The sequence below is a fragment of the Lampetra fluviatilis genome, chromosome 76 (assembly GCF_964198595.1).
Source record: "Lampetra fluviatilis chromosome 76, kcLamFluv1.1, whole genome shotgun sequence".
In the NCBI taxonomy this organism is placed as follows: domain Eukaryota; kingdom Metazoa; phylum Chordata; class Hyperoartia; order Petromyzontiformes; family Petromyzontidae; genus Lampetra; species Lampetra fluviatilis.
In genome coordinates this window covers 3,742,039-3,757,240 of record NC_136350.1, presented here as the reverse complement: position 1 = coordinate 3,757,240, position 15,202 = coordinate 3,742,039, and the positions used below count along the sequence as shown (strand labels likewise).

Here is a 15,202-nt window from a genome sequence, read left to right as displayed (position 1 = left end):
TCGTCGCTTCCACTGCATCGCTGCGCTCCGATTGGTCCAGGACCCACACCCCCCCCCCTCGCCCCCATGGAAATCCTCCGCTCCGATTGGTCCAGGACCCACACACCACCCCCCCCCTCGCCCCCAGGAATCCTCCGCTCCGATTGGCCCAGGACCCACACACCACCCCCCCCTCGCCCCCAGAAATCCTCCGCTCCGATTGGCCCAGGACCCCCACCCACACACCCCCTCCCCTCGCCCCCAGGAATCCTCCGCTCCGATTGGCCCAGGACCCCCACCCACACACCCCCTCCCCTCGCCCCCAGGAGTCCTCCGCTCCGATTGGACGAGCCGCCACCGGCCGTCCTGGTCGTCGACCAATCACTTCTTCTCTTCCTCTGTCTCCGGCCGGGTCAGCACCATGACGTCATCCTCGGGTCCTTCGAGAGAGAGAGAGAGGGGGGGGTGGAGGGGGGGGGGGGTAATTTAGGTGTACACAGAGAATTGCCCGTTAATTAGGATAGAGATGCCTGTTTAAGAACAAAACAATACAAGACCCTGAGAGATGTTGACTACCTCGCCTGGTCTACAGGAGGTCGTGGGTTCGATCCCGGACCCTGTGAGATGTTGACTACCTCGCCTGGTCTACAGGAGGTCGTGGGTTCGATCTCGACCCCTGTGAGATGTTGACTACCTCGCCTGGTCTACAGGAGGTCGTGGGTTCGATCCCGGACCCTGTGAGATGTTGACTACCTCGCCTGGTCTACAGGAGGTCGTGGGTTCGATCCAGGACCCTGTGAGATGTTGACTACCTCGCCTGGTCTACAGGAGGTAGTGGGTTCGATCCCGGACCCTGTGAGATGTTGACTACCTCGCCTGGTCTACAGGAGGTCGTGGGTTCGATCCCGGACCCTGTGAGATGTTGACTACCTCGCCTGGCCTACAGGAGGTCGTGGGTTCGATCCCGGACCCTGTGAGATGTTGACTACCTCGCCTGGCCTACAGGTCGTGGGTTCGATCCCGGACCCTGTGAGATGTTGACTACCTCGCCTGGTCTACAGGAGGTCGTGGGTTCGATCCCGGACCCTGTGAGATGTTGACTACCTCGCCTGGCCTACAGAAGGTCGTGGGTTCGATCCCGGACCCTGTGAGATGTTGACTACCTCGCCTGGTCTACAGGAGGTCGTGGGTTCGATCCAGGACCCTGTGAGATGTTGACTACCTCGCCTGGTCTACAGGAGGTCGTGGGTTCGATCCCGGACCCTGTGAGATGTTGACTACCTCGCCTGGTCTACAGGAGGTCGTGGGTTCGATCCCGGACCCTGTGAGATGTTGACTACCTCGCCTGGCCTACAGAAGGTCGTGGGTTCGATCCCGGACCCTGTGAGATGTTGACTACCTCGCCTGGTCTACAGGAGGTCGTGGGTTCGATCCAGGACCCTGTGAGATGTTGACTACCTCGCCTGGTCTACAGGAGGTCGTGGGTTCGATCCCGGACCCTGTGAGATGTTGACTACCTCGCCTGGTCTACAGGAGGTCGTGGGTTCGATCCCGGACCCTGTGAGATGTTGACTACCTCGCCTGGTCTACAGGAGGTCGTGGGTTCGATCACGACCCTGTGAGATGTTGACTACCTCGTGTGATTTTGGTGACATCTTCCTCAGCTAACTAACTAGTAACTAACTAGTTAGTGACTAGTTAGTGACTAGTTAGTGACTAGTTAGTGACTAGTTAGTGACTAGTTAGTGACTAGTTAGCGACTAGTTACTGATGGTTCACCTTGGTCGTGAGAGGCTGGTGACATCTTCCTCAGCTAACTAACTAGTAACTAACTAGTTAGTGACTAGTTAGTGACTAGTTAGTGACTAGTTAGTGACTAGTTAGTTACTAGTTAGTGACTAGTTAGTGACTAGTTAGTGACTAGTTAGTGACTAGTTAGTGACTAGTTACTGATGGTTCACCTTGGTCGTGAGAGGCTGCAGACATCTTCCTCAGCTACCTAACTAGTTACTAACTAGTTAGTGACTAGTTAGTGACTAGTTAGTTACTAGTTAGTGACTAGCTGATGGTTCACCTTGGTCGTGAGAGGCTGCAGACATCTTCCTCAGCTAACTAACTAGTTAGTGACTAGTTAGTGACTAGTTAGTGACTAGTTAGTGACTAGTTAGTGACTAGTTAGTGACTAGTTACTGATGGTTCACCTTGGTCGTGAGAGGCTGCAGACATCTTCCTCAGCTAACTAACTAGTAACTAACTAGTTAGTGACTAGTTAGTGACTAGTTAGTGACTAGTTAGTGACTAGTTACTGATGGTTCACCTTGGTCGTGAGAGGCTGCAGACATCTTCCTCAGCTAACTAACTAGTTAGTGACTAGTTAGTGACTAGTTAGTGACTAGTTAGTGACTAGTTAGTGACTAGTTAGTGACTAGTTAGTGACTAGTCACTAACTAGTTAGTGACTAGTTAGTGACTAGTTAGTGACTAGTTAGTGACTAGTTAGTGACTAGTTAGTGACTAGTTACTGATGGTTCACCTTGGTCGTGAGAGGCTGCAGACATCTTCCTCAGCTAACTAACTAGTAACTAACTAGTTAGTGACTAGTTAGTGACTAGTTAGTGACTAGTTACTAACTAGTTAGTGACTAGTTAGTGACTAGTAACTAACTAGTAACTAACTAGTTAGTGACTAGTTAGTGACTAGTTAGTGACTAGTTAGCGACTAGTTAGTGACTAGTTAGTGACTAGTTAGTGACTAGTTAGTGACTAGTTAGTGACTAGTAACTAACTAGTTAGTGACTAGTTAGTAACTAGTTAGTGACTAGTAACTAACTAGTTAGTGACTAGTTAGTAACTAGTTAGTGACTAGTTAGTGACTAGTTAGTGACTAGTTACTGATGGTTCACCTTGGTCGTGAGAGGCTGGAGACATCTTCCTCAGCTAACTAACTAGTTAGTGACTAGTTAGTGACTAGTTAGTGACTAGTTAGTGACTAGTTAGTGACTAGTTACTGATGGTTCACCTTGGTCGTGAGAGGCTGCAGACATCTTCCTCAGCTAACTAACTAGTTAGTGACTAGTTAGTGACTAGTTAGTGACTAGTTAGTGACTAGTTAGTGACTAGTTAGTGACTAGTTACTGATGGTTCACCTTGGTCGTGAGAGGCTGGAGACATCTTCCTCAGCTAACTAACTAGTAACTAACTAGTTAGTGACTAGTTAGTGACTAGTTAGTGACTAGTTAGTGACTAGTTAGTGACTAGTTAGTGACTAGTTAGCGACTAGCTAGTGACTAGTTACTAACTAGTTAGTGACTAGTTAGTGACTAGTTAGTGACTAGTTAGTGACTAGTTAGTGACTAGTAACTAACTAGTTAGTGACTAGTTAGTAACTAGTTAGTGACTAGTAACTAACTAGTTAGTGACTAGTTAGTGACTAGTTAGTGACTAGTTAGTGACTAGTTAGTGACTAGTTAGTGACTAGTTAGTGACTAGTAACTAACTAGTTAGTGACTAGTTAGTAACTAGTTAGTGACTAGTAACTAACTAGTTAGTGACTAGTTAGTGACTAGTTAGTGACTAGTTAGTGACTAGTTGATGGTTCACCTTGGTCGTGAGAGGCTGCAGACATCTTCCGCAGCTAACTAACTAGTAACTAACTAGTTAGTGACTAGTTAGTGACTAGTTAGTGACTAGTTAGTGACTAGTTAGTGACTAGTTAGTAACTAGTTAGTAACTAGTTAGTGACTAGTTACTAACTAGTAACTAACTAGTTAGTGACTAGTTAGTGACTAGTTAGTGACTAGTTGATGGTTCACCTTGGTCGTGAGAGGCTGGAGACATCTTCCTCAGCTAACTAACTAGTAACTAACTAGTTAGTGACTAGTTAGTGACTAGTTAGTGACTAGTTAGTGACTAGTTACTAACTAGTAACTAACTAGTTAGTGACTAGTTAGTGACTAGCTGATGGTTCACCTTGGTCGTGAGAGGCTGCAGACATCTTCCTCAGCTAACTAACTAGTAACTAACTAGTTAGTGACTAGTTAGTGACTAGTTAGTGACTAGTTAGTGACTAGTTAGTGACTAGTTAGTGACTAGTTAGTGATGGTTCACCTTGGTCGTGAGAGGCTGCAGACATCTTCCTCAGCTAACTAACTAGTAACTAACTAGTTAGTGACTAGTTAGTGACTAGTTAGTGACTAGTTAGTGACTAGTTAGTGACTAGTTAGTGACTAGCTGATGGTTCACCGTGGTCGTGAGAGGCTGGAGACATCTTCCGCAGCTAACTAACTAGTAACTAACTAGTTAGTGACTAGTTAGTGACTAGTTAGTGACTAGTTAGTGACTAGTTAGTGACTAGTTACTGATGGTTCACCTTGGTCGTGAGAGGCTGCAGACATCTTCCTCAGCTACCTAACTAGTAACTAACTAGTTAGTGACTAGTTAGTGACTAGTTAGTGACTAGTTAGTGACTAGTTAGTGACTAGTTACTGATGGTTCACCTTGGTCGTGAGAGGCTGGAGACATCTTCCGCAGCTAACTAACTAGTAACTAACTAGTTAGTGACTAGTTAGTTACTAGTTAGTGACTAGTTAGTGACTAGTTAGTGACTAGTTACTGATGGTTCACCTTGGTCGTGAGAGGCTGCAGACATCTTCCGCAGCTACCTAACTAGTTAGTGACTAGTTAGTGACTAGTTAGTGACTAGTTAGTGACTAGTTACTGATGGTTCACCTTGGTCGTGAGAGGCTGCAGACATCTTCCTCAGCTAACTAACTAGTAACTAACTAGTTAGTGACTAGTTAGTGACTAGTTAGTGACTAGTTAGTGACTAGTTAGTGACTAGTTAGTGACTAGTAAGTGACTAGTTACTGATGGTTCACCTTGGTCGTGAGAGGCTGCAGACATCTTCCTCAGCTAACTAACTAGTAACTAACTAGTTAGTGACTAGTTAGTGACTAGTTAGTGACTAGTTAGTGACTAGTTAGTGACTAGTTAGTGATGGTTCACCTTGGTCGTGAGAGGCTGCAGACATCTTCCGCAGCTAACTAACTAGTAACTAACTAGTTAGTGACTAGTTAGTGACTAGTTAGTGACTAGTTAGTGACTAGTTAGTGACTAGTTAGTGACTAGTTAGTGACTAGCTGATGGTTCACCGTGGTCGTGAGAGGCTGGAGACATCTTCCGCAGCTAACTAACTAGTAACTAACTAGTTAGTGACTAGTTAGTGACTAGTTAGTGACTAGTTAGTGACTAGTTAGTGACTAGTTAGTGACTAGTTACTGATGGTTCACCTTGGTCGTGAGAGGCTGCAGACATCTTCCTCAGCTACCTAACTAGTAACTAACTAGTTAGTGACTAGTTAGTGACTAGTTAGTGACTAGTTAGTGACTAGTTAGTGACTAGTTAGTGACTAGTTAGTGATGGTTCACCTTGGTCGTGAGAGGCTGCAGACATCTTCCTCAGCTAACTAACTAGTTAGTGACTAGTTAGTGACTAGTTAGTGACTAGTTAGTAGCTAGTTAGTGACTAGTTAGTGACTAGTTAGTGACTAGTTACTGATGGTTCACCTTGGTCGTGAGAGGCTGCAGACATCTTCCTCAGCTAACTAACTAGTTAGTGACTAGTTAGTGACTAGTTAGTGACTAGTTAGTGACTAGTTAGTGACTAGTTAGTGACTAGTTACTGATGGTTCACCTTGGTCGTGAGAGGCTGCAGACATCTTCCTCAGCTAACTAACTAGTAACTAACTAGTTAGTGACTAGTTAGTGACTAGTTAGTGACTAGTTAGTGACTAGTTAGTGACTAGTTACTGATGGTTCACCTTGGTCGTGAGAGGCTGCAGACATCTTCCTCAGCTAACTAACTAGTAACTAACTAGTTAGTGACTAGTTAGTGACTAGTTAGTGACTAGTTAGTGACTAGTTAGTGACTAGTTACTGATGGTTCACCTTGGTCGTGAGAGGCTGCAGACATCTTCCTCAGCTAACTAACTAGTTAGTGACTAGTTAGTGACTAGTTAGTGACTAGTTAGTGACTAGTTAGTGACTAGTTAGTGACTAGTTACTGATGGTTCACCTTGGTCATGAGAGGCTGCAGACATCTTCCTCAGCTAACTAACTAGTAACTAACTAGTTAGTGACTAGTTAGTGACTAGTTAGTGACTAGTTAGTGACTAGTTACTGATGGTTCACCTTGGTCGTGAGAGGCTGCAGACATCTTCCGCAGCTCGTGGGGGGCGTGGATCTGCAGGAACTGCTCTTCCTCCGCCTTTAACTGGTGGGGGGGGGAGGTCACACAAGGGTCACACGGGGGTCACACAGGGGTCACACGGGGGTCACAGGGTCACACAAGGTCACAGGCGGGTGAGTGAGTGGGTGGGTGAGTGGGGGGGTGAGTGGGGGGGTGAGTGAGTGGGTGAGTGGGGGGGTGAGTGAGTGGGTGAGTGAGTGGGTGAGTGGGGGGGTGAGTGGGGGGGTGAGTGAGTGGGTGAGTGGGGGGTGAGTGGGGGGGTGAGTGAGTGGGTGAGTGGGGGGGTGAGTGGGTGGGTGTGTGAGTGGGTGAGTGGGGGGTGAGTGGGGGGGTGAGTGAGTGGGGGGGTGAGTGGGGGGGTGTGTGAGTGGGTGAGTGGGGGGGTGAGTGGGGGGGTGAGTGGGTGGGTGAGTGGGGGGGTGAGTGTGTTGGTGGGGGGGTGAGTGGGCGAGTCGGTGTGCGAGTGGACGGGTGAGTGAGTTTGTGAGTGTATGAGTAAGTGTATGAGTGAGTGAGTGTATGAGTGAGTGAGTGTATGAGTGAGTGAGTGTATGAGTGAGTGTATGAGTGAGTGAGTGTATGAGTGAGTGAGTGAGTGTATGAGTGAGTGAGTGTATCAGTAAGTGTATGAGTGAGTGAGTGTATTAGTGAGTAAGTGTATGAGTGAGTGAGTGAGTGTATGAGTGAGTGTGTATGAGTGTGTGAGTGAGTGTATGAGTGAGTGTACTAGTCAGTGAGTGAGTGAGTGTATGAGTGAGTGAGTGTGTGAGTGTGTGAGTGAGTGAGTGTGTGTATGAGTGGAGTGTGTGAGTGAGTGTGTGAGTGAGTGTGTGAGTGAGTGTATGAGTGAGTGAGTGAGTGTATCAGTAAGTGTATGAGTGAGTGTGTGTATGAGTGTGTGAGTGAGTGAGTGTGTGAGTGAGTGTGTGAGTGAGTGAGTGTATGAGTGAGTGAGTGAGTGTATAAGTGAGTGAGTGTATGAGTGAGTGAGTGTATGAGTGTGTGAGTGAGTGTGCGAGTGAGTGTGTGAGTGAGTGAGTGTATGAGTGAGTGAGTGTATGAGTGTGTGAGTGAGTGTGCGAGTGAGTGTGTGAGTGAGTGAGTGTATCAGTAAGTGTATGAGTGAGTGAATGAGTGTATGAGTGAGTGTATGAGTGAGTGTGTGTATGAGTGAGTGTATGAGTGAGTGAGTGAGTGTATAAGTGAGTGAGTGTATGAGTGAGTGAGTGAGTGTATAAGTGAGTGAGTGTATGAGTGAGTGAGTGAGTGTATGAGTGAGTGTGTGAGTGAGTGAGTGTATGAGTGAGTGTATAAGTGAGTGAGTGTATGAGTGAGTGAGTGTACTAGTGAGTGAGTGTATGAGTGAGTGAGTATACTAGTGAGTGTATGAGTGTGTGAGTGAGTGTATAAGTGAGTGAGTGTATGAGTGAGTGTACTAGTGAGTGTATGAGTGAGTGAGTGAGTGTATGAGTGAGTGAGTGTATGAGTGAGTGTACTAGTGAGTGTATGAGTGAGTGAGTGTATGAGTGAGTGTATGAGTGAGTGTGTGAGTGTATGAGTGAGTGTATGAGTGAGTGTGTGAGTGTATGAGTGAGTGTATGAGTGAGTGTGTGAGTGTATGAGTGAGTGTATGAGTGAGTGTGTGAGTGTATGAGTGAGTGTATGAGTGAGTGAGTGTATGAGTGAGTGAGTGTATGAGTGAGTGTACTAGTGAGTGTATGAGTGAGTGAGTGTATGAGTGAGTGTATGAGTGAGTGTGTGAGTGTATAAGTGAGTGTATGAGTGAGTGTGTGAGTGTATGAGTGAGTGTATGAGTGAGTGTGTGAGTGTATGAGTGAGTGTATGAGTGAGTGAGTGTATGAGTGAGTGAGTGTATGAGTGAGTGTACTAGTGAGTGTATGAGTGAGTGAGTGTATGAGTGAGTGTACTAGTGAGTGTATGAGTGAGTGAGTGTATGAGTGAGTGTATGAGTGAGTGTGTGAGTGAGTGTATGAGTGAGTGAGTGTATGAGTGAGTGTATGAGTGAGTGAGTGAGTGTATGAGTGAGTGTGTGAGTGTGTGAGTGAGTGTATGAGTGAGTGAGTGAGTGTATAAGTGAATGAGTATATGAGTGAGTGTACTAGTGAGTGTATGAGTGAGTGAGTGAGTGTATGAGTGAGTGAGTGTATGAGTGAGTGAGTGAGTGTATGAGTGAGTGAGTGTATGAGTGAGTGAGTGAGTGTATGAGTGAGTGTATGAGTGAGTGAGTGTATAAGTGAATGAGTATATGAGTGAGTGTACTAGTGAGTGTATGAGTGAGTGTATGAGTGAGTGAGTGTGTGAGTGTGTGAGTGTGTGAGTGTACTAGTCAGTGAGTGAGTGTATGAGTGAGTGTACTAGTGAGTGTATGAGTGAGTGTATGAGTGAGTGAGTGTGTGAGTGTGTGAGTGTGTGTGTGTACTAGTCAGTGAGTGAGTGTATGAGTGAGTGTGTATGAATGAGTCTCACCGTGGCTCCCATCCTGCGTAGCGCCAGGAAGACTCGCACCTTCTGCCTCGAGAAGGTGAGTGAGTGAGTGAGTGTGTGTGTGAGTGTGTGAGTGTGTGAGTGTGTGAGTGAGTGTGTGAGTGTGTGAGTGTGTGAGTGAGTGTGTGAGTGTGTGAGTGAGTGTGTGAGTGAGTGTGTGAGTGTGTGAGTGCGTGAGTGAGTGTGTGAGTGAGTGAGTGAGTGTGTGAGTGTGTGAGTGTGTGAGTGAGTGTGTGAGTGCGTGAGTGAGTGAGTGTGTGAGTGTGTGAGTGTGTGAATGTATGAGTGAGTGAGTGTGTGTACTAGTCAGTGAGTGAGTGTATGAGTGAGTGTGTATGAATGAGTCTCACCGTGGCTCCCATCCTGCGTAGCGCCAGGAAGACTCGCACCTTCTGCCTCGAGAAGGTGAGTGAGTGAGTGTGTGTGTGAGTGTGTGAGTGTGTGAGTGTGTGTGTGAGTGTGTGAGTGAGTGTGTGAGTGTGTGAGTGTGTGAGTGTGTGAGTGAGTGTGTGAGTGTGTGAGTGTGTGAGTGAGTGTGTGAGTGTGTGAGTGTGTGAGTGAATGTGTGAGTGTACTAGTGAATGTGTGAGTGAGTGAATGTGTGAGTGAGTGAGTGAGTGTGTGAGTGAGTGAGTGTGTGAGTGTACTAGTGAGTGAGTGAATGTGTGAGTGAGTGTGTGTGTGTACTAGTCAGTGAGTGAGTGTATGAGTGAGTGTGTATGAATGAGTCTCACCGTGGCTCCCATCCTGCGTAGCGCCAGGAAGACTCGCACCTTCTGCCTCGAGAAGGTGAGTGAGTGAGTGAGTGTGTGTGTGAGTGTGTGAGTGTGTGAGTGTGTGAGTGAGTGTGTGAGTGTGTGAGTGTGTGAGTGAGTGTGTGAGTGTGTGAGTGAGTGTGTGAGTGTGTGAGTGTGTGAGTGAGTGTGTGAGTGTGTGAGTGTGTGAGTGAATGTGTGAGTGTACTAGTGAATGTGTGAGTGAGTGAATGTGTGAGTGAGTGAGTGAGTGTGTGAGTGAGTGAGTGTGTGAGTGTACTAGTGAGTGAGTGAATGTGTGAGTGAGTGAGTGTGTGAGTGAGTGAGTGAGTGTGTGAGTGTGTGTGTGAGTGTGTGTGTGAGTGTGTGAGTGTGTGAGTGTGTGAGTGTGTGAGTGAGTGTGTGAGTGTGTGAGTGTGTGAGTGAGTGTGTGAGTGTGTGAGTGTGTGAGTGAATGTGTGAGTGTACTAGTGAATGTGTGAGTGAGTGAATGTGTGAGTGAGTGAGTGAGTGTGTGAGTGAGTGAGTGTGTGAGTGTACTAGTGAGTGAGTGAATGTGTGAGTGAGTGAGTGTGTGTGTGTACTAGTCAGTGAGTGAGTGTATGAGTGAGTGTGTATGAATGAGTCTCACCGTGGCTCCCATCCTGCGTAGCGCCAGGAAGACTCGCACCTTCTGCCTCGAGAAGGTGAGTGAGTGAGTGAGTGTGTGAGTGTGTGTGTGAGTGTGTGTGTGAGTGTGTGAGTGTGTGAGTGTGTGAGTGTGTGAGTGTGTGAGTGAGTGTGTGAGTGTGTGAGTGTGTGAGTGAGTGTGTGAGTGTGTGAGTGTGTGAGTGAATGTGTGAGTGTACTAGTGAATGTGTGAGTGAATGTGTGAGTGAGTGAGTGAGTGTGTGAGTGAGTGAGTGTGTGAGTGTACTAGTGAGTGAGTGAATGTGTGAGTGAGTGAGTGTGTGTGTGTACTAGTCAGTGAGTGAGTGTATGAGTGAGTGTGTATGAATGAGTCTCACCGTGGCTCCCATCCTGCGTAGCGCCAGGAAGACTCGCACCTTCTGCCTCGAGAAGGTGAGTGAGTGAGTGAGTGTGTGTGTGAGTGTGTGAGTGTGTGAGTGTGTGAGTGAGTGTGTGAGTGTGTGAGTGTGTGAGTGAGTGTGTGAGTGTGTGAGTGAGTGTGTGAGTGTGTGAGTGTGTGAGTGAGTGTGTGAGTGTGTGAGTGAGTGTGTGAGTGTACTAGTGAGTGTGTGAGTGAGTTAATGTGTGAGTGAGTGAGTGTATGAGTGAGTGAGTGTGTGAGTGAGTGAGTGTGTGAGTGTGTGAGTGTGTGAGTGAGTGTGTGAGTGTGTGAGTGAGTGTGTGAGTGTACTAGTGAGTGTGTGAGTGAGTGAATGTGTGAGTGAGTGAGTGTGTGTGTGTACTAGTCAGTGAGTGAGTGTATGAGTGAGTGTGTATGAATGAGTCTCACCGTGGCTCCCATCCTGCGTAGCGCCAGGAAGACTCGCACCTTCTGCCTGGAGAAGGAGTCGAGGGGCCGATCGGCCCCGGGGCCTCCCCCCAGGGCACCGCCCTCGGCTCCACCCGGCAATCCGTGACTCATCTACAGGCAGACAGAGACACAGAGACAGAGACAGATAGACACAGAGACAGAGACAGAGAGAGACAGAGACTCTGAGACAGACACAGAGACAGAGAGACACAGAGACAGAGAGACACAGAGACACAGATACACAGAGACACAGAGAGAGACACAGAGACACAAAGAGAGACACAGACACACAGAGAGACAGAGAGACAGAGACCCACACTCATAGAGACCCACAGAGACCCATACTCGGGCGGGCTGTAGTAGCGCGAACTAGTACACCACCGCTCCCCAAAGACAAAGATCCCCCGTGTAGCCTCTAGCAGGCTGTAGGGGCAAGTGCTGTCAGTAGCACCTACACACGGACAAAGCTCCCCCGCGTAGCCTCTAGCAGGCTGTAGGGGCAAGTGCTGTTAGTAGCACCTACACACAAAGCTCCCCCGTGTAGCCTCTAGCAGGATGTAGGGGCAAGTGCTGTTGGTAGCACCTACACACAGACAAAGATCCCCCGTGTAGCCTCTAGCAGGCTGCAGGGGCAAGTCCTGCTAGTAGCGAGTAGCAGCACCTATGGAGGCTACCGGCACTGTGGCTACACACAGAGGGGGTGGGTGGCCAGCACCACAGAAACACACCCACTCACCCACCTACCCACTCACCTACCCACCCACCCACTCACCTACCTACCCACTCACCTACCTACACACTCACTCACCTACACACTCACTCACCTACCCACTCACTCACCTACCTACCCACTCACCTACCCACCCACCCACTCACCTACCTACACACTCACCTACCCACTCACTCACCTACACACTCACTCACCTACCTACACACTCACCTACCTACACACTCACTCACCTACACACTCACTCACCTACACACTCACTCACCTACCTACCCACTCACCTACCCACACACTCACTCACCTACACACTCACTCACCTACCCACTCACTCACCTACCTACCCACTCACCTACCCACCCACCCACTCACCTACCTACACACTCACCTACCTACACACACACTCACTCACCTACACACTCACTCACCTACCCACTCACTCACCCACCTACCCACTCACCTACCCACCCACCCACTCACCTACCTACACACTCACCTACCTACACACTCACTCACCTACACACTCACTCACCTACCCACTCACTCACCTACCTACCCACTCACCTACCCACCCACCCACCCACTCACCTACCTACACACTCACCTACCTACACACTCACTCACCTACACACTCACTCACCTACCCACTCACTCACCTACCTACCCACTCACCTACCCACCCACCCACCCACTCACCCACCTACACACTCACTCACCTACACACTCACTCACCTACCCACTCACTCACCTACCTACCCACTCACCTACCCACCCACCCACCCACTCACCTACCTACACACTCACCTACCTACACACTCACTCACCTACACACTCACTCACCTACCCACTCACTCACCTACCTACCCACTCACCTACCCACCCACCCACCCACTCACCTACCTACACACTCACTCACCTACACACTCACTCACCTACCTACCCACTCACCTACCCACCCACTCACCTACCTACACACTCACCTACCCACACACTCACTCACCTACACACTCACTCACCTACCCACTCACTCACCTACCTACCCACTCACCTACCCACCCACCCACTCACCTACCTACACACTCACTCACCTACACACTCACTCACCTACCCACTCACTCACCTACCCACCCACTCACCTACCCACCCACCCACTCACCTACCTACACACTCACCTACCTACACACTCACTCACCTACCCACTCACTCACCTACCTACCTACCCACTCACCTATGGAGGCTACCGGCACTGTGGCACACACAGAGGGGGGTGGGTGGCCAGCACCACCACGCCCGGCCGCCTTTGTCTCCCTCAGTACTGTGGCAGGCAACTCATTTGAGGCTGAGTCGACCTAGGCGAGTGGTGGTTACGCTAACCGCTGCACCACCGCTCCCCACACACACACACAGCCACTGGACATAACTTCAAACAAAGTGAAAAGCATCCGTAAACAAACTTAACAACATTTAAGACGGAGAGAGTGAAATATATAAAAGCCTCACTTTGTAGGCCGGACGCGACAAGGGCCCCGACGGGGGTCTCCGTGGAGCCTCGGCCTCGCCTAGCGAGCCAGGCCGGCCCGAGGTGAGGGTCGGGCGGCAGGGCAGACCCTGGTCGAGGGGGGGGTGACCGGTCAGCCAACCCTGAGGTGAATTTTTTTTTAATTTTTTTGTTTAGCTTCGGGTCTTTTGTTATAGGAGCCTCGATTGATCTGACGGTCCTCGGCGAGGGCTAGAGTCTTAAACGTCGATTTAAAGGGAACAAATTTCCCTCAAGATCCTTTTCCCCTTCGTTCAAGTCGTTTCTTCACTTTCAACTGCTTGGGAATCGATTCCGGGACAGTCGATTCCATTTGTTCCGCGATTTCGATTCCCCGTTCGCTGCAATGGGTGGGAATCGGTTTGTTTTGTTAATCGTTGTAGAGTCGCATGTCGGTTGCCCGTTGTACGTTTCGTGGGGGGAGGGGGCGAGGAATCGATTCTGTTTGAAATTAATAACACATTAGAAATCGATGCTGTGATAAACTGCGAGTCAGTTGAATCGATTATGTTGTTTCGATTAACCGTACTCGATTTCTTTTCGCTTTTGAATGCCGGTAATCGATTACGTTCCCGTTGATTTTGTACAGCGGAGAATCGAAACATTTTATTGATACTGAGTAATCGATCCAGTGCCTCACAGACACAGAGACCCACAGACTCACCACACAGAGACCCACAGACTCACCACACAGAGACCCACAGACTCACCACACAGAGACCCACAGACTCACCACACAGAGACCCACAGACTCACCACACAGAGACCCACAGACTCACCACACAGAGACCCACAGACTCACCACACAGAGACCCACAGACTCACCACACAGAGACCCACAGACTCACCACACAGAGACCCACAGACTCACCACACAGAGACCCACAGACTCATCATACAGAGACCCACAGACTCACCACACAGAGTCCCACAGACTCACCACACAGAGACCCACAGACTCACCACACAGAGACCCACAGACTCATCACACAGAGACCCAACAGAGACCCACAGACTCACCACACAGAGACCCATAGACTCACTCATAGAGACCCACAGATTCACCACACAGACCCAAAGACTCACCACACAGAGACCCACAGACTCACCACACAGAGACCCACAGACTCACCACACAGAGACCCACAGACTCACCACACAGAGACCCACAGACTCACCACACAGAGACCCACAGACTCACCACACAGAGACCCACAGATTCACCACACAGAGACCCACAGACTCACCACACAGAGACCCACAGACTCATCACACAGAGACCCACAGACTCACTACACAGAGACCCACAGACTCACCACACAGAGACCCACAGACTCACCACACAGAGACCCACAGACTCACCACACAGAGACCCACAGACTCACCACACAGAGACCCACAGACTCACCACACAGAGACCCACAGACTCACCACACAGAGACCCACAGACTCACCACACAGAGACCCACAGACTCACTACACAGAGACCCACAGACTCACCACACAGAGACCCACAGACTCACCACACAGAGACCCACAGACTCATCACACAGAGACCCACAGACTCACCACACAGAGACCCACAGACTCACTACACAGAGACCCACAGACTCACCACACAGAGACCCACAGACTCACCACACAGAGACCCACAGACTCACCACACAGAGACCCACAGACTCACCACACAGAGACCCACAGACTCATCATACAGAGACCCACAGACTCACCACACAGAGTCCCACAGACTCACCACACAGAGACCCACAGACTCACCACACAGAGACCCACAGACTCATCACACAGAGACCCAACAGAGACCCACAGACTCACCACACAGAGACCCATAGACTCACTCATAGAGACCCACAGATTCACCACACAGACCCAAAGACTCACCACACAGAGACCCACAGACTCACCACACAGAGACCCACAGACTCACCACACAGAGACCCACAGACTCACCACACAGAGA

General features: G+C 49.1%; 1 protein-coding gene across 1 annotated transcript; it reads right to left on the bottom strand.

The window, feature by feature from the left end:
- Positions 1-310: 310 nt before the first annotated feature.
- Positions 311-13,509, bottom strand: LOC144953436 (beta-catenin-interacting protein 1-like). Its single transcript, XM_078884015.1, has 4 exons — positions 13,188-13,509; positions 10,943-11,074; positions 6,166-6,247; positions 311-419 (listed from the first exon to the last, which is right to left on the bottom strand). The coding sequence occupies exons 2-4, from the start codon at positions 11,072-11,074 to the stop codon at positions 361-363; spliced, it is 273 nt and encodes a 90-aa protein (XP_078740141.1). The 5' UTR covers positions 13,188-13,509; the 3' UTR covers positions 311-360.
- Between the last annotated feature and the right edge of the window lie 1,693 nt (positions 13,510-15,202).

Coding starts and splice junctions, on each gene's coding strand:
- LOC144953436 (XM_078884015.1), bottom strand. CDS start 11,074: ATGAGTCACGGATTGCCGGGTGGAGCCGAGGGCGGTGCCCTGGGGGGA. Junction 6,248..10,942: donor TACGCAGGATGGGAGCCACG/GTGAGACTCATT, acceptor CCCCCCCACCAG/TTAAAGGCGGAGGAAGAGCA. Junction 420..6,165: donor TGCAGCCTCTCACGACCAAG/GTGAACCATCAG, acceptor TCTCTCTCGAAG/GACCCGAGGATGACGTCATG.